The following is a 25075-nucleotide window of genomic DNA, read 5'->3' as shown; positions in this document are numbered from 1 at the left end:
GAACACATTCTTCCTTATTATATAATTAAATAATAAATCACTTTAAAATATACATCAGTTTATTATTATTATTATTATTATTATTATTATTTAATCATTTGGAAAATGCCATTGACTGCAACAAGTTGGAAAAACTGCTTTAAGAGCATGTATCAAAATAGAGAAATATCAGGTCAGACATTAAACACGTTAATGCAGTGATTAAACTCGATGATGTCATCCGGTCAGCTGTGCGCGCGCCCCGCGCTCGGCACGCTGATTGGTGTCTTCGGGAGCGAGCATCAGGGTGCGCTTCGTCGCCACGGAACGCCAAAGGGATCAATAACACTGCAAATTTTAAATGTACACTGCCTATGGATCACAGCCATAATGTGTTGCATTTGAGCAAACGAACGAGTTATTAGTCGAATGGAATAAAGAATGAAGTCAATAAAGGAGAGTAAAAAAATAATATAATATGGACAATATGGTGTAATCTCATTTACAACACATATTTTAGCTTGCTGGCTAATTCACTGCAATTTAGTCATAAATAACAAATGTAACTAACAATTTTAACCAGTTTTATTTTACAGTACCATTGTTGGCTGTCTTAATGTTCTGAAAAGAGTGATATATTACAATCAGAGGGAAATTATATAATGAAATTAATTTTTTTTTTATTGATTTGATCATAAAGCACACCCATCCACACGTTACCACACGTCCAATATTCAAACAATTAACAGGCTTCATGCAGACGATGTATGACGTCGTGAGGTTTGTATTCTGGTGTTTGTGGCTCCGATGGCCTTCCACAACAAGCAGAGCGGCGGTGTTGAGGGAGGAGAGAAACTCTGATGACGGATAGCGAAGGAAACTGGATTGAAAAGCGCACACACACTGCAGCTCGAGCTATTACGACATTATTTTGAGGGGACTGATATCTTCACCGTGTCACTGTGTTGGACGGAGGTGAGTGTTTTTCCTGCTGAAACATGTTGCTGATGTGCACAAGGGGATGATGCCAGGCTGTGGCAGGGGCACAGGGCAGCGCCCGGTGCCTTATCCTTATATACCAACTTTCTGCAATAGATGATGCTGTGTGATGCTTGCTGTAAATAAACCCAAACAAAAACAAACACGCGTTTAAATAATAATTAGTTGGAAATATGCACGTGCGTGATTTTGTTGTGTATGTGTGTGTGTGTGAGAGAGATATCACCCCCCCCCCTCCCTCCCCTCCTATTGCTGTGTCATGCTTTAGTGTGAAGTGCAACAGACGGGCCTGCAGTTTCATGGAAAATGCCAGTCAGGTCGCAGCTGATGCGGGTGTGTGTATGCGTTGTGTAGGCATGCACAATATAATAATGTGATAATAGTTGCAATTAGGAATAATCTGATTTGCAAGATGGAAGATCAGGACCCTGGCCAGCGTCAAACCGAAATATAATAATAATAATAATAATAATAATAATAATAATAATAATAGTCTTCTGCTGCGTATTATTATTATTATTATTATTATTATTATTATTATTATTATTATTATTATTATTTTTAATGGACGATTAATGCAAGAGTAAACAGATTATTGAGTTGATAATTATTGATATATTTTTTTTGTGTCCAAGGTTTTAATTTAAATTTCCGATTTTATTTTATGATGCTTCATTTTTTTTTGTCGGACTACAATAACGCATAAAACATGAATTACCTAGATAAGAAAAAAGTCTAGCATTTCGAGTATCGTTTTAAATCCGTGCTTCTGATTGGCCAGTGACTTGGACTATCGTTATGGGTTACGTGCTTGTTCTCAGAAACGTTCGCGGCGGTTGGTTAAAAATCAACAGATTAAAAGCGTAGTAATTAATGAAAATTGATTTATTTATTTTTATTTGGAAGAGGTCTTCAATTTCAGCCTAAATCAACTGTAAAGTTTTTAGATTTCAGGAGAAAAAGAAAAAAACAACAAGATGTTAACATACAGCATGAGTGATAACATGAGTAAGGTTGTTTTGTGGACGTTCAGCAACAAGTTATTTTTTTTCCAGCATGACGTCATGATTTTTACAACTTGGAATTGTAACTGAACTTTTTTTTGCACTTGTTGGTCACTTGCTGTTGCTTAAGATGAATAAACCATGTTATGAAGAGCTGTTATAGGAAATTAATCAAGAGTAGTCTGCTAGCTTAGAGTCAGGCCATGTGACATAGTCTCGTTTATTATTTTCCTATAACTGCACACGCGCGGGTTTTGCTCCTGGAAAATATCACCATGTCTCTCTAACTACTCGAGATTTATTGTATACGATGATTGATACACTTCATCTTCATTGTTTCGGTTTGTTGAGTGTGAAGTGATTGCGTGCATTAGGTCGCTTGTTTTCAGTGACATTAAATATTTGTTTTAACCTAACTTAAAACATGTATTCAAATATATTTATTATCTAGGAAGATGTCTGTTACTAACTGGGATAATATGACCCACATGTTATAGTTGCAGCAGGATTTTTGCCTTTCTAGCAGTTGCTAAATGGCGTCCTGTGTTCTGTATTAGTTTGATGAAATTAATTTAAAATTTAGACTTCATCTCGAACATCCCTTTTAGGTTTAAGTATTTTTCTCCCTGATGTAATGTAAATGTTTTTTGTTGTTGTTGTTATAAATTCCACCCTGGACTGAATCTAGCTTACAGTACAGGCTATTGATGTACTTACAGGAAATGGACATTGGTGCTTATAAATAGATTAGGTCTGTCTAGAGCTCTCATCTTTCACATGCTTTGTAATGCACAAATTTAAAAAAAAGGGGGGTGAAGGTAGCATGTCGTTTAAATGCCTGAAGTTACAATCCACCATTATTCCACCATTCAGTATTTTATGGTAAGAGTCTATCCGCACGGTGTGTCTGGATTTGCCAATATACATTCTGTCCTACAAAAAACATTCCAGACCATCAAATTCTAAGAATATTTCCTGTGCATAGTTCACTTCAGGTTTTTTCACCCTACAGATTTTTAGTTGGACTCAGGTCTGGACTGTGGCTTGGTCATTGCCCTTCAATGGCTGGGTTAGCTCCCTGCCAGGGAATCAAACCCGTGTCGCAGCAATGAGAGCATGGGAGCCAGCCCCTGGACTACCAGGAGGAGACCATGCTGCAATTTGGTGATGTGTTTCATTTTAAATAATGAATAATTATACTGTTTGGACTGCTATCAATTCCTTTAAATTTGTTAGAATAAATACATTTAAAGTTAAACCTAATATTGCGGAATGTATGCAAAATAACAAAGGTTATATCAGCTATAAACAGCTGTTCCTGCGGGAATCTCTGTCGATTATAAACAGGGAATCTCTGTTGGTTATAAACAAGACTAAAAACAATAAAGAAAACAATTTTTCAAAAATGTTTAAACATCACCATATAAGCAATTTCAGGTTTTTTATTTGCTATAGAAAAGATAACATTTGAATGGGAATAACATTGAACTGCCGATGAGAACAAATGCTAGTAAACATAAAGCAAAATCCCAAGATTATATCTGAAAAATGCAAATGGTTTGCTAGGTGACTGCGATGCATTCAGCTTTTTGTCAAGCTGTGAACTCAGTTAGGCAGATAAAATCTTGCTATGGCTACTTAGCCAAGCAAACTCATTAGCTACCTAATTGTTACAAAGTTGTACTTTACTAGTGTTGTTAAACTGCCATAATTTTATGATAGTTATACATTAGGCTGAAGAAGTGAAAAGAAAGGATAGTGGTGAAGCTAATTGCCTCAAGTACGGCGATGCTAATAATGCTACTTTGATTAGAATGATCGATACTCTGCGAATTAGCTGTGTGTGTGCGCGCGCTCGCATGTGTGTTCTGTTTATAGGGGTTAGGACAATGCTGCTGCGGTTGTGCTGCCTCATCACCTTGAAAAAAAGCTTGTCTCAAATCACATCTGCTGCTAACACACTTTCCACCAGCATGGTTCACATAAATTTTAAGTATATACTTGTGTGGGTGTGTAGGTAGGCTTATATTTATATATGCTATGTGTTCAGATTGTTTTTTTAGGTGGTTCGCTGACTTGACAGTCTTTTGTGAGGTAAACAGTAATTGAGCCAATCCCCCCGAAAAAAAACCCAAAACAAAAAAAAAAAAAAAAACACACACACACCTTACAGTCAGTGTGATATTTCGTTTGAAACAAAATGGATGAAACCGAGTTTAACAACCCACAACGGCCAGTGCACAAAACTCGCCTGAGGTAAAACTCAAATGTGACACCCTTAAAATCAGCCTCATAACTATGGAGATCTATATATGTAAGATAAAACTTTGTTAGACAAAAAAATTAATCCAAGAAAACGGTCATAGCTATAATAAAAAATTCTGAAAAAAGAGTTATCTAGCGTATTTTGCATATTGTACTGTACCAATGCATGGTATTTGGCCCTGCACATCATCCACTTCGTCCTGCCAATCAAAAATTAAGATAAAGTCTAAAAAATAATTATTATGGACTGTGCTTTGGTGGATTAAGATTTGTGTTTATGGATGACTGATTACTTTTGGAAGGTCAAAAACATCATAGCCAAAATGGCTTGAAATGTGAGTCATATTACACCGGGATCCTAACTACTGGGTAAGAAATGGTAACATCCAAAATAAATTCAATAATTTTTTTTCTTTTGTTCTCAAATCTAGCCAACCAGCCAAGGATGTCGCTGCACAAGCCTGCCCTCAGACGCAGCGCCTCTACATTAGAGTCGACCAATCGTGGCAGCCCTTTAGTGACCCCACCCACATCTCTCAATCTCCGCTCTTCTCTCAATCAACAACTGGGCCGTGACATCACAAGAGGAGGTGTTTCTGTGGAGACACAGGGTTCTGCTGCTCCCCCAAAGAACCGCCAGAAATATGCCATGGCCAACTTGCAGAATGCTATGGGGCTGGATGGAAGTTCTGCCCAAGGAAGGGTTAAACCTGTTCCCAAGAAATCTGCCTCTTCCTCTTCCCTATGTTCTTTTTCTCTGTCGTTCTCACCATCTAATACCAAACTAGCAAAAAATGGCACCAATCTACAGCTAAAGGAAACACAATTCGACCTAAGTAGAAAGGACACAAATCGCAATGACATCAAGGCCGAGTGTGGGCGTGATTGGCCAGATACCTTTGCCAAAGATGTCGAGAAAAACATGCCCTTTAGACGAAGGACAAAAAGTTTTTTGGAATATCACAGAGAAGAAGAAGAAGAAGAATCTCCTGCAAAAGAAATCCAGACACCAGAAGAAGAGAAACCGTGCATGCCCAAGTTGGAGCTCCAAAACTGGGCAAAAGAAAATCGTGTGGAGGCTCATTTAACGCTCCCTCAGAATCACCTGCTGCTCCTGGCCAATGAAGAGGAAGAAGAGCACCAGAGCCCTGCCCACACTCACCTGAGCCCCGCCCACACTCCTATGAAGTGTGCGACGGAAGAAAGTGGCAAAGACTGTGGGCCAAAGGTTATGTCAAAACCACCAATTGCAGGTGAAAGAAAGGAAACCCCACCCACTTCCCTGCCTTTAGTCCGCTCTCTGGTCCCACCGAATTCCCTGCCCATGCCCCCACTAATTGTGGCACAACAAAAAGACAAACAGTTGGAGGAGGAAGAAGAGGAGGATGACGATTCAAGCTGGACAACTCTGTCTCAGGAGAGTCCGTCTTTAGAGACACCACAGGAAACAGGTGAGTTTATTTTCCTGCTTATCAGTCTATTTATTCATCTGTCTGTCAATCTGGACATCTCATTCCATTTATATATTCATCTTTTCAACTTTTTTGCTTTTTCTGATGATCCATTAATCCAGATGTCCATTATATTTATTTGTCCTCCATATATGTCTGTTTCCATCTTTTACTCCTTTATCAATATATCCATCTATCCAACCTTCCTTGCATCTATCTGCCCATTCTGTCCGTCAATCTTCCCAAGCATCTATACATTCCTTTATCCATATGTCCATCCAATTCACATTCAAATGTCTGTCTGTCCAAACTTACTTCAGCCATCTCATTCCAGATTACGTCCATCTATCCATCCGTCCATCCAATATCTATATGTCCGTCTGTTCATTCTCCTATCGACCTGCATGTCCATTCATATGTCCACCCATTTATCTATATTTTAACCCACTTCTCATTCTATCCATCTTTGTGTGTCCATTTGTCAGTGTTTTATGTGTCCATCAGTTTACCACAACTATCATTTCAGATCAAGATTCTCTGAACACTAGACAGTTTGTTTCTGATTCATTTCACACATCCTACGTCCATTTCTCATCACCTCTCTCTTATCACGCAAGCACTTGTAATATCTTTGCTTAATTCCCTTGCAAGTGTGTGTGATTGTGTCTCTTACGCTAAATCTAGTCTTTATCTTTAAATCCAAATGATGTTACCAGGGCAACACATCGGTGTGTGAGGGTATATATAGATATGCTATATGCGTGTGTTTATTCTGCATGTGCGTCGGCTTGCAGGTCCATGCAGTGACTCAGCGCTGCCCCCTGTTTGGCAGAAGGAGGATGATGTGGTGTCTGATGTTTATCTCTGGCACAGCAAAACGCAACAGGACCAACCCGTAACCGATAGCAAACAGAACCAGGAAGGTGGGGGAAGCTCACTGTGCGTTCCCTCATCTAAGACTCAGTGTGAGGTACACACACAGATACACAATGTTATAGCTGAGGGCAAGAAGGGTGTGGTCAGTCTCTAATTGTATTTGTATAAGTAAATGATATTGATTTTATATATAATAATGTGACGTGTTTGTGTGTGTGTGTTTAGAGGCCTAGTAGTATCGTGTCAGACAGTTCTGTTGAGCCTGTGCCTTCATCTGCTGCCTCTTCACCCTCCTCATCCTCACTCTGCTATGAAGCAACCACAGGCAGCTTCCTTAATAACAACTACCTGGTAATACACACACAGACACGCACTTTACACAACACCGATCAACAGCTTTGCTTAAACTGAATGCAGCTGTCTTTTTTTCTTAGCTTTTTTTTTAAAGCTTTTACATAAGCCTTTAAATAATTAAAAACTTTCTTTTATCCGTCACATTGCGCTTGTTCTCAGTGCCGAGCTTTCTTTAAGAAACGTACCTTATGATGCTTTACACTGCCATAACACTTCAGAAATGAAGCCATTCGTAGAACTGCAAGCTAAATGTTGTGTGTTTGCGATTATAGAAAAGGATTCACTCAGGATGTTAAACCCATCAACGTGCACTGCAGAGCATGCATACATTTTCAGGACCACAAGTCAGTCATGTCCGGCAGGATACAAGACTATAAGTGCGGCAGTCATTAAAGACCCACGCTATTGACTAGAGCTGTTATTGTGAATCATGTCCTAGAGAGAAGGATGAATGAACGGATGGATAACGTAATGGTAAATGATATTGGTTGGTGGAGGGGTGGATAGGGGGCTCTGTAAAAGCATCAGAGCACTTAGTAATTCAATATTAATGCAGCTGGTATGTGATACTGTCTAAAAAGATGGAAAATAGTGAATGAATTTTTGAGCAAAGAGATTTACTCTGACTTTGATCAAGGAAAATGGAAACGATTAATTATCTTTCGAAGAGTAAAGAAGAGTTAGTCTTTCGAAGAGTAAAGATTTTAAAGATCAGGAAACCAAGGTTTGTTTGTTTGTTTGTTTGTTTATTTATTTTTAAGAACTATATATATAGAGAGGAAAATTTCAAAATGCCACTTATTTATCCCAACCATTCTTTCCGTGTCCATATGCAAGCATCCAAACATCCTTCAATCCCTTTATTTATTTGTCCAACTGTCTAAAATTATTTTCCATTATGTTGCCCATTATGGGTTTGTCTGTCTGTCTGTCTATCTATCTATCTATCTATCTATCTATCTATCTATCTATCTATCTATCTATCTATCTATCTATCTATCTATCTATCTATCTATCTATCCACCCACCCAACCACTCATCCATCCATCTTACCATGCATCCATCCACCCACCCATTCATCCATCCATCCATCCATCCATTTAATATGTCCATCTTGTCATTCCTCTATCGATTTGCATGTCCATTAATATGTTTATCCATAGAGTTGGGGAATATAGTTTGTTGTGGCCATGTTTGTAGGCCACAGTGTGTTCTGGGAAATGTGAGTTCAAAGACTTGGTTTTTCTTGGCTGCCACACATATAAGCGATTGAGGTTCACTGCACTTCCTACAGGACCTGAAGGAGACTGCCGCCCCTTCTGACTCCAGACAAAGTAAAAGTGTGAGAGGTGAAGAGCAGCAGGAGCAAGAGTGTGCTGGGGCTCGCTGTATGCCGTACAGCTACGTAAACCTGAGATACACCAGGTATATATACATTTTACTTTCTGTTTAGTTCTAAAGTAATAGGAAATTTAAAAAAAGGAGGGGGGGGAGGATAGGAAATATAATAAGGCAGAGAGGAGTAAGGAAAAAGAAGAAAGGGCTTCGGAATGAAGAATGAGTGCAAGAAGAGACAGGGAACAGATGAGGAAAGAGAAGGAATGAAATTGAGGAAGGGGGTGGAATGAAGGGAGCTTGGTGAAGAGGAAGGACAGTGGAAGAGAGAATAAGAAGAAGAGAGGAAATTCTAGTTCTAATTTATTTATAGACATTAAGCTCTGAATCTTTTTGTCTTTCTATGCCACTCTCTCATTTTCTCTTTATTTCTTTGTTTCCTCTATTTTGTTTTGTTCCTGTCTCTCTTTTTCTTTCCCTGTTCTTCTTTCCCTCTTCCATCTGTCTTGCTTGTTAAATTTGTCTCTCTCACTCTCTCTAGATCTAAAGTTCCACCTCCTCCTGCTGATACAGTGATCCCTATCAATGACTTCGAGACACACGTGAGTTTTTACTGATTGGTTCATTATAATTTTATTGATAATTGTTATGCACATCGCCATCATGTGGTTGTAGAGGTGAACTGTACATTGACGTTAAGACGGTTTGCTGTCCCCTGCTGGTATTAAACAGGAACGACAATGTACAAGAGAAAAGGAGGAGAAAGTTAAGGAAAAGGTACAGGAAGAAAGTGGCAGGAACACAGAGCAGAAAAAGGAGGGTGAAACATTGCAGGAACTCTAAGGGAAGAGAAGAAAATTAAGGCTGCAAAGAGGAGGAGACAAAAGTAAGGAAAAGATGGAAATGAAGTGGAAGTGATTAAGTAGTGAGAAGGAAAAGAAAGTAGGGAAGAGGAGGAAAAGGAAAGAAGTGGAAAGGGAAAAAATGAAGCGAGGGATGATATATGAGGAAGTGTGTGTGTGTGTGTGTGTGTGTGTGTGTGTGTGTGTGTGTGTGTGTGTGTGTGTGTGTGTGTGTGTTGCAGGTGTTTCGTGTGCGCTCTCTCGGCTGGATGGAAGTGTGTGAAGCCGACATGGTGTCTGGCAGCATTGTCATCAGCGACTGCATCCGACTCCTCCAGCAATCGAACACACACTCTTACACCCGCACACTGCGCCGGAGAGAAAGGGAGAGTGCGGGGGAAATGGAGGAGGTAAAGATGATGGACAGTGAGAGTGAGCTGGACTTGAAAATGTTAAAGATATAGCAACATCCCAGGCACTATTTTTTCTTTTTCAGGGTAAAGCAATGCTGTTAGTGCTGCAGGATGCCACTCTGACCTTGATCGACCCTGTAGACCACACCCTTCTCCATTCTCAGCCAATCGGCAGCATCAGTGTGTGGGGAGTTGGGCGGGGCCAAAGCAGGTCAGTTACGATTTGATTTCATAGTTAAGTGTTGCTCACACCTCCAGGGTCGGGGTCCAGTTCCTTGTGTGTGTGGAGTTTGCATGTTGCATGTTCTCCCCGTGCCTCGGGGGTTTCCTCCGGGTACTCCAGTTTCCTTCCCCGGTCCAAAGACATGCATGGTAGGTTGATTGGCATCTCTGGAAAATTGTCCGTAGTGTGTGAATGCGTGAGTGAATGAGAGTGGGTGTGTATGCCCTGCGATGGGTTGGCACTCCGTCCAGGGTGTATCCTGCCTTGATGCCCGATGACGCATGAGATAGACACAGGCTCCCCGTGACCGGAGGTAGTTCGGATAAGCGGTAGAAAACGAGTGAGTGAGTGAGTGTGGCTTCCAATCCTGTGCCTCTCTGTAGGTAGATTGTGTATATAGAAGAGGGCAGATAGCACTTTCCTCCTCTTGGTGCTACGCTGCCCTGTGATGCCTTTTAATCATAAAGCATCATTTTCATTGGATTGTTGTATTACCATTTGGGTGCATACTGCTATCATTTAATGGATTTTTATGTTTTTTTAAGAAAAATGCTATGTTCAATTTGTTTAAATTATATTTGCTTAAATATTCGGGTGCTTGCTTGGTTGATGCTGTATTTAAACGCAGAAGGAGATCTAAGAGAAGTTTAGGAGGACGTTTGAATGCAGTAGCTAAGATCTTTGTGATATTTACTTCACTTTAGCTCCTTCTGGTTTCAGATTAGCCAAACAAGCTAAGTGTGTAACTAAATGTAAACACAGTATTCACACTGAGCAGGTGATTAATTAGCTTTGTTTAGTTTGCTGCCTACTGTTTCTCATTCACTAATGGCAAGGCTTTTATTTATTTTTTAATCCGAAAGGGTGCTAAAAGGGTAAAATACTAGAAGAAAGCCTTAACGGTTGAAGTGAAGGAGGGAGGTGCAGTGTATGAGCTGGCCACAAGATGGCGGTGTAGACCGCGATCTGAATGAACTGCTGTGTGTTAGAGCCGTGTTTCTGCACAGAGATTTTTAAATGTCTTCCTAGTGGACAGTTGGGGAGCTGTCAAATCTGTTAAATACGCACGCACGCACACATACATACACACATTCATACACACACATGCATAAGTGAATAAATGAGATTCAGGCGGATGGAGGCTCCATGGGATTTGATCTCACAGCTCTATTTCTGGAGCACTCAGCCTGTGTGTGTGTAGGCATGTGTAGGCATGTGTGTGTGTGTATGTGTAGGCATGTGTAGGCATGTGTGTGTGTATGTGTGTGTAAGAGGAACAGGGAGAAAGAGGAAACCGCTTGAAGCTCCATGTTCCTGAGAAGCTCACCCCCCCACACACACAAACATTATCTTTCTCACTCTTTCATTCTTCACTTCCATCTGTCTCTCTCACCTTCTACTGTTCCTGAAAACATTTCCTTCTCTTTGTCACTTTTTCTCTCCTTTACTCATTCTGTCTCTCACTTTTCTAGTTTCTCAAATTTTTTATCCCCCTTCAGCATTCTTCTCGCTCTGTTTGCTTTCTTCCAGGTGTTTTCTCACCCTCAATCTGTCCTGAAAATCCTTCCATTTCTCTCCCTGCGCTCCAGTCCTTCCGCCTTTTTTTACTCCTCGAGTTCTTCCATTGTTCTTTCTCCATGTTTCTTTATCCATGTTTCTTTCTCTACGTTTCTTTCTCTTCCTCCATCCCTCTTTTTTCTTGTTTTTCCCCCTTTGCATTAATTAGACCTCTTGTTTTCCCTTCATCTCTCACTCTTTCTCCTTATGTGTTTTTTTTCTACTCATTATTTTGGTTCTTGGTTATATTATCTTGGTTGCTTTCTGCCTCCCATCACCTGTGTCCTGCAAAGGGAGATAAAAGAGAGCAAGAGGAAGAATTATGTTATTTATTTATTTTTATTATTATTTTTTAAATATGTACAATAAATGAACATGTTTATAAGTAAATAAACAAAAAAAAAGATAAAATGAAGAGATGGAGAGAAAAGTGGAGTGAAGGACAGAGGGGAGAAGAGAGAGAGAGAGAGAGAGAGAGAGGGGGGCTTCTTGCAGTGATGTGAGAGGCGTGTATGTTAGGAAGGCTCTCGTAGAGAGGGAGAGAGAGAGAGACGGAGGGTATAGTGAAGGGGAAGGGGAGCACAGAGAGAACTGTGTGACGGATGAGTGGAGGACAGAGGGAAGTGCGGTGTGCGCAAGTGGGAATAATGAGCCCAGGAGCAGCTTGGTGCTAATAGAGATGTCCGACTCGGTGAGTGCATATTCCTCTGTACGCATCCCTCCATCATTCTTTCTGTCTCTCTTTCCCCATGTCCATCTCTGTCCCATCTTTTTCTTTATTCATGTGTCCATCACACCCTCTTTTCTGTCTTTTTGTCTCTCTAGCCATCTCTCTCTCTCTCTCTCTCTCTCTCTCTCTCTCTCTCTCTCTCTCTCTCTGCCTGCTGCGTTTCCTTCGCTCTGGATTTTTGTGTTCTTGCATTTTTGCTTAAAGCAGGTGCCAGGTGTTTTGTGTGTGTGTGTGTGTGTGTGTGTGTGTGTGTGTGTGTGTAAGTGAAAGAGAAAGAGTTAGAACGAGTGAGAGAGAGAGACAGATTAGTGTGAGTAATTTTTCTGCCGGGTTGCAGAATTAAGCATTTGCGTGTGTGTGTGTGTCTTTGTCTCAGTGGAGTATATTAGGAAGGACATGTATGAAAGATGAACTCTCCTCATCTCCATAGAGAAATAGGAAAGAAGTGTGTGTGTGTGTGTGTGTGTGTGTGTGTGTGAGAGAGAGAGAGAGAGAGAGTAGCTCAGGGGAAAGTGGGAAAGCGAGTGGGATAGGATTAGGATTCAGTGGATGGATGTGTTTTTTGTCTTGAGTTTCTCTTTAAATCTGTGTTCAGTTGAGACACTACAAATTGCAGCTGTAGTGTGATTATTTCACAGTGAAACACTGAGACAGAATGTGTGTGTGGATTCGAATTGTAACTGCCTGCTTATGATGTCATAATAGTGCTCCAGCAGCTTCAGTCCTCCTCACACTCACTGACTGTTCCCTCCTGAGAGCTTTCCTCCGTTACACGCTTTCTTTCTGCCTGTCTGTCTGTCTGCCTGTCTTACTGTCTGCCTGTCTGTCTTTCAATATGCATTATGGTAATTTTGTGTATGTCTATTGATTCGTCCAAAACATTCAGTTCAGAAACACAAAATGATTTCCGTTTAGGATTGTGTACAAACACACACATACACAGTGATTTACTGGTGTGTTCTCTTCATGTCCTAAAATGTTATAGAGCAAATGAGGGCAGGGAGAGCGGGAAAAAGAGCAAGACGGATGAGGGGGGGGAGAGAGAGAGAGAGAGAGAGTAGTGATGGTGGAGAGACTGGTGTAAGAGAAATGTAACATTATGGTAAAGATCCACTGAGAGGGATAAACCTTGTGATTGGGGAGGTGAACTCTGGCTCCTGCTTTACTCAATATTAACTCCGCCCACTTTACAACGAATAGTAATAGTAGTGGCTTTAGCTTCCCCTGAGCTTTAAGATGAGCTAACTGGTTTATACCTACACCAACTTTAATCCTGTTTCTATAGCAGGCAAGGGTATCACTACGTACGGATTCATAAGTAATATTAAAGATTATAGTCTGGTGATGCTTTGCAAATGCATCTGATACAAGGGAAAATCACCAATATAGCCTCATACACTGACCATAGGCTTGTAGAAACACCTTTACACCCGTGCAGGTAGTATATGTTACAGTATGTCCCCAGTTCATAGCAAATTCAAATTTATTTCTATTCGTACAGAAATAATATCCGTTGTGCATTTTGTATCTTTTAAGTCATCATTATGCTGTGAAATTTTGTTCATTGCGGCTGGACTGCACTGTTCGGGAAACTGTTGTTAAATGTGGTAGACCGCGAGTGTCTGCAACTACAATATCAGTAAGGAAAAAAAATGCAAATCGTTCAGCCCTGTTGTTCACGCATTAATTTCCTTTCCGTAATACAACCAGAGTTGCCCTTTTAACAGTGGGGCCCACTTAAAATTCCTGATACCATTGCCCTTTATAAGACATATAGCTTGTAGTACACAGTGAGATCATTAACCTTTTTCTGCACAGACACACACACACTGTGACTAGGGAATTCCTCTTTGCTGATTTTTCATCTCTTGTACTTGTTTCCTTCTTGTCTTTCCTCTCGTGCCTCATCACTCTATCTACTGCCTCTTTCTCAACTCAAAGCTTTGTGCTTTCATCTTTCTTTTTCTTTCCATATCACCCCACTGCATCCGTTGCCTGCAGCACTGTCCTCCACTACACAGGTTTCAGCACCTTGTTCTCACTTGCTATTCATTTTTCATTCCTCCTTCCCATTTTCCTCTAATTGAATGGTATTGTTCACCTGAGCGCTTTCTCTCTCTCTCTCTCTCTCTCTCTCTCTCTCTCTCTCTCTCTCTCTCTCTCTCTGATTTAGCGCTTGTTCTCATTAATTCCCTGTCTCACAGTGTGTCTATAAATCTGACCTCAGAAAGTGTAGAGTCAGTAGAATTGTGTGTGTGTGTGTGTGTGTGTGTGTGTGTGTGGTGGGAGAGGAGCGTTCCTTCTGTATAAGCACAGGGATTTGATTTGCCCTTGTTGACTTCCCCCATGCTTCAGAAGTGTGCACCACCCAGGGACAAGTGTGTAACAGGCTCAGAATTCCAAGACATGAGACGAGATGTTTGAGAGCTGCGTAAATCGGACCATTTTATTTTGACAAGCAAGATGTAGACCTACTTTGGAAGTGCACTCTCTTGTATGAAATATGTACAGTTGACTGGTTATGGTTAAGAAACAGTTTTTGAACTTTAGCAAACATACATACTCTAACCAAATGTACATTACTCTAACCCACATGCGTAATCCTAATCAAACATACATAACCCACTGTACATAACCCTAAACCCTCTGTACGTAACCCTCAACCCACTGTACGTAACCCTAAACCCACTGTACGTAACCCTCAACCCACTGGATATAACCCTAACCCCTCTGTACGTAAACCTAATGCCAGTGTACGTAACCCTAACCCCAGTGTAAATAACCCTAACCCCTCTGTACTTAACCCTAAACCCACTGTAGGTAACCCTAAACCCACTGTACGTAACCCTAACCACAGTGTAGGTAACCCTAACCACAGTGTAGGTAACCCTAACCACAGTGTAGGTAACCCTAACCCCACTGTAGGTAACCCTAAACCCTCTGTAGGTAACCCTAAACCCACTGTAGGTAACCCTAAACCCTCTGTACGTAACCCTAACCTCACTGTAGGTAACCCTAAACCCACTGTAGGTAACCCTAAACCCACTGTACGTAACCCTAAACCCACTGTAGGTAACCCTAAACCCACTGTAGGTAACCCTAAACCCACTGTAGGTAACCCTCAACCCACTGTAGGTAACCCTCAACCCACTGTAGGTAACCCTAAACCCAGTGTAGGTAACCCTAAACCCACTGTAGGTAACCCTAAACCCACTGTACGTAACCCTAACCCTGCTGTCTGTAACCCTAACCCCGCTGTACGTAACCCTAACCCCGCTGTCTGTAACCCTAACCCCGCTGTACGTAACCCTAACCCCACTGTACGTAACCCTAACCCCGCTGTCTGTAACCCTAACCCCACTGTACGTAACCCTAACCCCGCTGTCTGTAACCCTAACCCCGCTGTCTGTAACCCTAACCCCGCTGTACGTAACCCTAACCCCGCTGTCTGTAACCCTAACCCCACTGTACGTAACCCTAACCCCACTGTACGTAACCCTAACCCCGCTGTCTGTAACCCTAACCCCGCTGTCTCTAACCCTAACCCCACTGTACGTAACCCTAACCCCACTGTACGTAACCCTAACCAAAGTGTATATAACCCTCAACCCAATGGATTAACTCTAACCCAGTGGACTTAACTCTGACCCAGTGGACTTAACTCTGACCCAGTGGATGATCCAAACATCGTTGATAATTACAGGTTGATAAATTTTAACAGAACATTTGTCCCAGAAACACCTGCCCTGTGGCAAATTTAGAACATGTGAACACTGGCAAGGAAAATTGGCAGAGTAACAGTTGCTAGAGATATTTTGGGACAGTTGGATGATCGTTCCTGTAGAAGTGGTTCTGGTGTCTCAGAGACATAAATGCAGTACGCTAGTATAATGTACAATAAAGTCTAAGAATATATATTATATTTTTTTCACACAAATATTTTGGCTTTCCTCTGAAAACCCGTTGAAAGGGAAAAGATACATCAGGAGTAGGACTCTCGTTTCTCCTCCAGCCAGTTATATTCATTTAGTCTTAATTTGCTGCAGAGTTTAAAAATAAATGTTCAGAACGCTGCATTGGAGGCTGCTCAGTAAGTACTGCAGTGCTGTTTGGGTAAAGACTGATCTATAAACAAAATAAATGCAGACTTTATCAGTCACATTTGGAAATTTTGACAGTTCAGTATTTAGTCATGTACAGCAAGTGTGGGTAAGAACTTGGTCATATCAATGACGAGTTAACTTTAGTTACTTGTTACGTTTGCACAGGACTTTGACGTTCTGTCGTGACACTAAATGAGTATAATTTTGATTACACTTTAATTAGTATATTTAATTTTCTTTTACTGATGGGGCAATCCAAAGTAACAAATAACATCTCCAAACCTAATTCATGTAGCTGTTTAGCATTGCTAGGACATTTCTACCAGCCTTTCTCGTTCCTGCCACGTTGGCACACATTTAGTGCAGGTTCTCTGCATTTCTCTGATCTTCCAGTCCTGTGTCTGCCATTTTGGTGTGTGTTTGTCTTACAGACACTGCCTACTTGCACCATTCTGGTGTTCAACATGGGTGGAAGGGGGTATCTAGGTAATGATGTGTGTGTGAATGCACTGAGCAGGTGCTCATGGGTAATAAGGTTCAGGCTGATTTACAGTCAGGGATGTGAGCGGCAGCGACAGGAGAGCAGATGAGTGTGTCATGTAAACAACTTTACAATGTTAATGGGTAATTAAGCTGTGATATTAGCCTAATGACCACCGACCGTGACAAATTATCTCTCTCTCTCTCTCTCTCTCTCTCTCCCTCTGTCTCTTTCTTTCACACACACTTGGCTTGCTCTCCTTCTGAGGACTTTCAACTGATATAATTATTGCTGTAGCTTTTTAATATAGTGCCTGCACTTAACCCGAACTCTTATTTAAAATAATCAAAGCTGCAGTTTTCCTCTTTTGGACCAGTCACATGTCCCCACAAGGTCCAACATTCCTGCAATGGACACACACAGAGATATAAACACACACACACACACACACACACAGAGCCCATTATTATGCTGGTTTTATTTATTTATTTATTTATTATTATTTTTACTGTTATTAACTATTACCCCATGTTTCCTTCTTTTAACTTCTCCTTCCTCTTCTTTTCTTCTTCCTCAATTCTTTAATTCCCCTCTTCTGCAAAACTTCCCCTCCTTTACCGGATTTCCAGCTTTCTCTTTTACATCTTGTGCTCTTTTTCCTCTTTTCCTTCCTCTCATTTTCCTCTCCATGTACTTACAGTACATTATTCCCATCCTGGCCTCTTCTTCCTTATTCCCTGCTTTCTTCATCTTCACAATTAATCCCCTTTTGCTTTTTGGCCACATCACCCTTTCTTTTGCCTCTTTTTGTTCCTCTTCAGTTTCTTTTTTTTTCCTGGCTCCTTTTCTATTAATATCATCTATTTCCATTTTCCTTTCACTTCGTCTCTTCTGTTTTTTCCCTCCTATCGCCTATTCTCTTCTCTATTCTCTCTTCCTTCCACTCTTTCTTTTCCTCTAATCTGATTATTCATATTTAAATCTCTTTACTATAGTTCAGTGTTTTGCTACTCTCGTGTTGCAGTGGAAAGAAATGTTGCAATTATTTATTTTTATGCAGCACATTATTGCATAATTTATGTAGCAATGACAAATGTTAGTGTTTTTAGTATCTGCAGTTTTGGTTCGAGGCTCACTGTCCTTTTTCATTTCTGCAGACAAGTGAACAGAACAGCAAGTGAAATAAATGAATGGAGGGGGATAAATGAGCGCAGATGATTGATGAGACGATGCAGAGGCGAACTCGCTTAAATAAACGCAACTCAGGGACTGATTAGCAGGCCTGCCTGACACACACACACACACACACACACACACACACACACACACACACACACACACACACACACACACACTATACCCCCTAAGCCATTGCTGTTCTCTTGTTCTCCGCTATTTCCTCGTTCTTGTTCTTTCCATCTCAAATTTCAGTCCTTTCTTTCTCATCCTCACTACAATACTCCCCTCTTTTCATCCTTACTAATCTCCTTCTCAATTTCCTTCCCTTTATCTAATCTCCCTCTGCTCTTCCTCGTTCCCGTATCACTCGTTTCCTGTCCTATTCTTCCTCTTCCTATTTCCTTCTTCTCTCTTCCTCCTATTAACATTCCTGTCCTATTTTCCGTCGTATTCACAGGCAAATCCCTTTCTCTCCCTCTCCTTCCACTGCTCATCTCTTTTATGCCTGTCTTCACTATATTCCTCATCTCATCTACACTTCATCTCCTCCTCCACATGCTCGTTTCTTCCTCCCCCATTTCCTCCCTTTCTACTCCTTTGCTTCCTCTGTCTCTTTTTCCACTTCCTGCTTAGTTTTCTCCTCCTGACCATTTACAGCTGCTATAACATAAGAGAGAACAAAATCTAGTTTATCTCATATAAAAGACAAAAAATTCACACAGTCATTATTTAATGAATAAATAATTGTACATGTTGGATGCGCTGTTACACAGAAACGTTGCACCCTAAACGACTTGGAGTAGTTTCCTGTGACATCACATCCGCAGTTCCTTTATATCTTTACCTTACGTAAAATTTGAAGAAATTGAGATCGCAAGATTCGATTTGTGTGACTTGGGATCTCCTAGACAGAACCTTTTAGAGAACCTTATTCCAAACGTGTGATGGTTAGAACCGTGGTCTATTAGTGCACGGACTTCATTTTATGTAAATGGCACATTCTCTCTTCTCCTCTTTTATCTCGCCTCTAATTAGATTCTTCACCTACATATGATTCATGTAATGTAATGCAGTTCAGTATTTGCCATGCAGCGTGTGTGTGTGTGTGTGTGTGTGTGTTCTGATTGTCAAATAGCCGAGGTGTGTAGCTGCGTAATGAGTGTGTCTCCCTGTGGAAGTGCAGTAATGGAACATAAACAGATAGAGATGAGATCTCAGCTTACACACACACACACGCAAATTTCTGAAACAAGAAGACGAGCGTCTTCGCAGTCCAAACTCCTGTAAATCTCACACACACTGGACTATTGACTCTAAATTTGTCTGTACAATTAAGAAGAGACATGGTGGGTAATTGAGTCATAAATACAACTGGAGGCTGGAGCGATAAAGCCAAGGTCTTCACACGCACTCGCATGGTTTAATAATAGCATCTGCTGCACCTTGCATTTCTCCACCCTCTATCTACCGGGATTGAAGTTCCCAGCATGCATTGCTTCAGGGTCGGTGCTACTGCAGTGTGTGTCAGTCATCCTGTACACACACACACACACACGTACATACTTTGTACTGCTAACAAGATGGATGTTTCTTGTTCCCGCTGTGTATTTAGGTTAGATTTCCACTTCACTCTATGAGGCAACTCGGTCCCCCCCTCTGGAAATCCCATAATTCAGTGCACGCTTTGAAGTCTACTGAATTTGTAGTGTTTGGTTTGGCTGTGTTCCCTCGCCATTACTGTGTGCATGCGCTCTGGAGACTTTTGTTTTGAAGAAACTTTACACTTGGCAAACCAGATTATTTCCAGCTATGAGGTAATAATAGGTATTATAGCAGTTGAGCTGACCAATCAGCAGCTTCGCTTCAGCTTGCAGTCAGTTGTGCAGTCGTCTCTGTATTATTTAGTTCTGCTCATGCACTGTGTTGTTCTCAAATGTCAAATCATATATATGGAAGGAGTCTCCAGTGCCTTTAAGCTTTGTAACAGCCAGGTTTCAAGGATGGGAAAGTCGTTAAGATGGAGGGATTTGCAATTTCTGTTATACGTCAATGCTATTCAGGGAATGCCTGTTTAGAGCTGCTATGTTGTAAGTGCTAACAGGCCATATCTTGTTTTGAAATTTTAAAATGTACTGTAAATCTCAGAATGGCTCTTATCCCTAGATTTCTTCAGCACTCAACAGCTTTTCCCATCACAACTGCTTCACTATCTGCTCGCTCCATGCATATTTTATTTTACTGTATAAATAATTGATTGTTTATTTTCTTATTCGTCTTTGGCTCTATTCTGCTTGTGTTTAATGCCATTTGTACTAGCTAATATCCTAGCTAATCTTGGTGGATTAAGGAGAGTATAATAGCTGATGCTAATCTAGTCACTCCATAGAAGTATCAAACACATAATTGATTAAGTAACAATAGTTAGCGAACTGTCATGTAATCATGGGAAATGGTGGCTCAAGCGGTTAAGGCTCTGTGTTGTTGATCAGAAGGTTTGGGTTCAAGCACCAGCACTGCCAAGCCACTTAACCCTCCCTGCTCCAGGGGTTCTGCATCATAGCTGTCCCCAAGCTCCCCTGTCCCCAAGCTCCTCAGTTGGGATATGCAAAGAAAAGAATTCCACTGTGCTGTAATGTATATGTGTTGATGATAAACGCTTCTACTGTATGCCAGAATTCAATTCAAATACAACTGGTATACTTGTGGGAGTGGGAGGTCAAACGTTCCATAGGAATAGCTGGGATTGGTAAAGATATGTGCGAGAAGGTGAAACTGGTCAAGGTTAATGTGGAACCAGGGTGGGATTTGGTCAAACCTCCAACAGAACAGTTCGGTAACAGAATCGGTTAATCTTTGTGGAGGAGCAGGAAAACTTGGTTGAACCTTCTATGGGAGAAGGCCAGATTGGTCAAGCCTTTGGTGGGAGTAGGTGAGATCTGTCAGATTTCCTGTAGGGATGGGGGAATGATTAGACCTTCTGAAGGAGAGGGCAGGACTGGACAAACCTCTGTGGGAGATTGAAGGTGTAGACAACCTTTCTGCAGGACATTAACAATCTGGTTAAACCCTTCTGCATGGGTGGGCAGGACTAGTTGATGCTTCAGTGGGAGAAGGTGAGATTCTGTAGGAGAGGGTAGGCTTGGGCAGACACTCTGCAGGAGATGACAGGATTGATCAACCTTATTGTAGCAGAAGGCAGGATTGGTCAGATCTTCTGTGGGAGAGGGTCCGACTGAGACCAGATCTTACACACACACCTGCAGGTAAACTAGTGATATTTATTTATTTTTTTTTTAAATCGCATATTTCATTGACTGTTGCTATGCTACTTACTTCAGCATCTTACCTTCTCCAACCAATTTCATACCTGAAATTACGCATCTCTCCCAGCGTGTCCCACAATTTCATGTCTAATTAACGTCCTATTATTACGGTAAACACGCATAGAATCTGTTCTATCAAGGCTCATGTAGGAGATTTTGGTTTAATAACTTCAGAAAGTTCTTAAGTGCACAGTTGATGGAGTTGCGAGCACTTTTGCTGGATGTGGAGCACACAGATGAACTAGAGAAAATAAACTAGAAAATCCCCCCCCCCCCCTTTTTTGTAAGGTAGTGCTGGTGTGTAATCCCCTAGTGCACCCGCCTCACTTTGTATCCTCATTTCACATCTGTTTGGGGCTATTTTTAGAACGGATATAACTTTGATGCGCAGGATTTGAATGTTCTTTTGCAGAAATGTTTTTCCTCCTGGAACATCAAAGTGAGAAACCAAGTACAGTATATGTCTAGGACTTTTCAGCCTCTTTTTCTTGCACTGTGTTTATTCAATGCTGCTATGAGATGTCAGAGGAGTTGGACTGAATGTTTTAGCATCTGTTTGTTTGCCATTTGCAGGGATTTTGCATATGTGGCTCGGGATAAAAACACACACGTGCTGAAATGTCACGTGTTCCAGTGTGACAGTCCTGCAGAAGCCATCGCTGCCAGCCTGAACCAGATCTGCTCCAGGGTGAGAATTGCTCTGTGCTCTGACAAAACCAGATAAGCTTCTTGAGGGGCTCTGAATTATGGCCTTGATGTGATTCTCTGTATTTTTGGTCAGATTTCAGCCATTCTCTACAGCGGTTCCTAGACTAGTTCCATATAACGATACAATATTTTATTTCTAGTTTCTCAGCATTTTGAAATTAAATTGCTAAGCAGTTATTCTGCTAAGAATTAACACACGTGTGTTATTGTTACTATAGTAACAGGTTCCACAGGCACTTGTTTGGTAGCATGGTTAGATGTTTTAGTATCTCTGGAAGGAGTCTCCAGTGTAAGGACTTTGTAAAAGTCACAGCGACAGCTTTAAATGTTTCAGGTTTATAGCTGTTATAAATTTATCTCAAAAGGCCACCGGTTGCAAGACTGATGTCCCAAGTGTGCACTTGCATGCAGTGTTTTTATGAGAGGTCATCTGAAACTCATACTGTATTTCTCCAGATTATGGCAGAGAAGAAGAACGGTAAAGCGGCAAGCGGCTCGTCCCTGCCTGGCACTGAAGTCCCACTACAAGGTAAAGAACGAGGGAAGATTTACTGAACACTGAAGCGTGTGCATTTAAAAGCTCTCCTGCTTATTCATCTCTTCTTTTAAAGCCTGTCTCTCTCTTATTTTTACCCATGTTCTATTCTTTTTACATGGTCCATTCCTTACATTTCATTCTTTATTTTAACCTTATTTTTGTCTTTACTTTATTCCTCTTTGCTGTATTTTACTTTATGTTCATTCCTCCTTTTATTGTTCTGTTTCCATGTTGTGTGTCGCTTACTTGTTCTGTCTTTCAAAATTCATTTATTTTTCTTCCTTGCCATTTTCTCATTGTCTTTTCTTTATTCTTTCTTTCAGTAAATGGAATCATCTGTACCTCTAATGTTCTCAGCCTCACGTGTGTGTTTTCTCTCAGTAGACTTTCCCACTCCAAACACTGCACTACAACAGAGTTTCCATGTTCTCTACCTGGGAATGACCTCTGTGTCTCGTCCCATAGGTAACCTGCGTGTACACACACACACACACACACACACACACACACACACACACACACACTTGCATAAACCCAGTCTAGCATCTCTATTCTCTCTCTCTGTCAGGGATGGACATAATAAATGGAGCGATTGACAGTCTGCTGTCGTCCACGGGGAAAGATGACTGGACTGCAGTTTTGCTGAACGTGGAAGATGCGACAGTCAGCGTTATCAAAGAGAAGGTCAATGTCTTTCTTTACACCCACACACAGAAGAGGGAAAGCTGAAAAATGTTCATTGCATTTCTTACAGACCTTAGCCAAAAGACGGAGAAAAATTAGGCAATAAAGGCACAAAAACGTTGAAGATTAAATGAATGCAGCAACTCATTCCTGTTTGTTTGTGTGTGCACACGCAGGAGGAGGAGGAGGAAGTGCTGGTGGAGTGCCGTGTGCGTTTTCTTTCGTTCATGGGCGTCGGCCACGATGTGCACACGTTTGCCTTCATCATGGACACGGGCAACCAGCATTTTCAGTGTCACGTGTTCTGGTGTGAGCCAAATGCAGGGAGTGTGTCTGAAGCCGTGCAGTCTGCCTGCATGGTAAAGCCCCTCCCCCCACGACACAAATCCCCACACGCACAACCATCCCGCAAACCCACTAACGTATTTAATGAAGTAGAAGCTTAGATTCTTGTTTATGATCAATTGTGTGTCCAGCAGAATTTAAATATCTGTAACTTCTTCAGGACATGTCCCCAGGTGAACTACTGTATAATAGTTTAGAATAAAATCAGGTGTATTGGGTGCTAATACTTGTGACACACGAACACTTTAGCGCGTTCATCCTTAACATGATTTTTTCTGAACTGGATCTAGAAGACTAACCTCCTGTTCTGTCTCTTTCTCTCAGCTGCGCTATCAGAAATGCCTGGTCTCTCACTCTTCCTCTCAGAGATCCTCCACCTGCTCGTCTCCATCTTCTTCAGACTCTGTGACTCGGCGTGTGACTACCAGCATGAAGCGTGGCGTCCAGTCTATCATAGACACTCTGAAAAAGAAGCCTGCCCCGGAGATGCCTCACCAATGACGGTGCAACTCAGCTACGGTCACGGTCAAGGTCAAGGTCACGGTCAGGACATGTAAATAAAACACAGTTAACTCTGTACAGCCAAGGAGAAACTAATGATCAGAAACAAGGAAGTGGAAAGGAAGAGAGATGACCTTATGGGTGAAGTCTGCACCCGTAGCTCTTTGAACTCTGACCATCTCTAAGTGCTCCCTGAAGTACACCTTGGACAAAAGCCACACAATTACACTCATTTTTAAGCCAACAGACACACGACCACAATGTGTATTACTCTGTTACCATCATGTTGATGTTAGTGAAGATTCATTTTCATGTCTGACGGCAGAATCATGTTAAGCCGTTGCATCGGCGTGTTAAGTCAGTACAACCTCGGTACAAAATAAAGCTGTATTTAAACCCCATTAGGCTGAAAATACAGAAACAGGTGAAATGTTGAATTCGGTAGGTTTTGTTTGAGAATCGCTTGCACACGATTGAAGGATCCTAATTACTTCAGTCCATGGTGCCGGACCCATACTTACCCAAAATACCCCCCCTTAAGAGAAGCATACAGTATGTAGCACATGATTTTACTATCATTTTTATGATTCCTGTGTCTCAAATTACACTTCATTCAGAGCCCCTTACTGGTAAAGTCTAGTGTACTGTTCGTCCCATTGTTGGTGATGCCATAGTTCAGTATTCCTGAGTTGAAGGATTTGATTATGACTTGAGAAACAGTTTGAGTAAGTTAGAGATTACAGACATTTTGAGTTACACAGCAAGTTAAATTTTTTGACCAACAAGTGAACAATTTCAGTCAGAAATTACCACACAATTCTTCTGCAAGATCATCTTTTCCAAGAACATACATCTCTAAGGTGATTTTCGATGTGACTAGTGTAAAATTAACTTAATGTAACTAACATACAGCTAAGCAAAGCAACAATGGACAACTAAGCTAATGTAAACATTTGTGTTCTTTTGTTTAAGATCTGTTTCATATGGGTGTGTGGCATGTCCAGTTGTGTTTAAATTACGATTAAATGTCAAAAAAACTATATTCCGGCTACTGCATAATTCATTCACCGTTATTATTTTGTTAAACTATGTTTTAATAGTATAATAAAACTCCAATACAAGATAAAAATGCAGTTACCGTTCCTCCATTAAAGCACCACTGTGTGATAACGAGAACTAGAAGCC

General features: G+C 41.1%; 1 protein-coding gene across 4 annotated transcripts; it reads left to right on the top strand.

The window, feature by feature from the left end:
- The first annotated feature begins 797 nt into the window (after positions 1–797).
- LOC113659188 (amyloid beta precursor protein binding family B member 2) lies at positions 798–24932 on the top strand. Of its 4 annotated transcripts, none has more exons than XM_047800849.1 (15): positions 804–954; positions 2995–3146; positions 4679–5698; positions 6493–6668; positions 6800–6925; positions 8223–8353; positions 8805–8865; positions 9348–9515; positions 9602–9729; positions 21688–21802; positions 22279–22351; positions 22742–22825; positions 22929–23044; positions 23221–23403; positions 23714–24932. In XM_047800849.1, the coding sequence occupies exons 2-15, from the start codon at positions 3134–3136 to the stop codon at positions 23888–23890; spliced, it is 2571 nt and encodes an 856-aa protein (XP_047656805.1). In that variant the 5' UTR covers positions 804–954; positions 2995–3133; the 3' UTR covers positions 23891–24932. The 4 variants fall into 4 exon arrangements, with proteins under 4 accessions (XP_047656807.1, XP_047656805.1, XP_047656806.1 ...); XM_047800850.1 differs by having other exon boundaries at positions 805–954; positions 22745–22825; XM_047800851.1 differs by lacking the exon at positions 2995–3146 and having other exon boundaries at positions 798–954.
- The last annotated feature ends 143 nt before the right edge of the window (positions 24933–25075 follow it).

The sequence above is a fragment of the Tachysurus fulvidraco genome, chromosome 15 (assembly GCF_022655615.1).
Source record: "Tachysurus fulvidraco isolate hzauxx_2018 chromosome 15, HZAU_PFXX_2.0, whole genome shotgun sequence".
Lineage (NCBI taxonomy): Eukaryota > Metazoa > Chordata > Actinopteri > Siluriformes > Bagridae > Tachysurus > Tachysurus fulvidraco.
The sequence above is the reverse complement of the archived record's forward strand: the minus strand, read 5'-3'. Positions and strand labels throughout refer to the sequence as shown.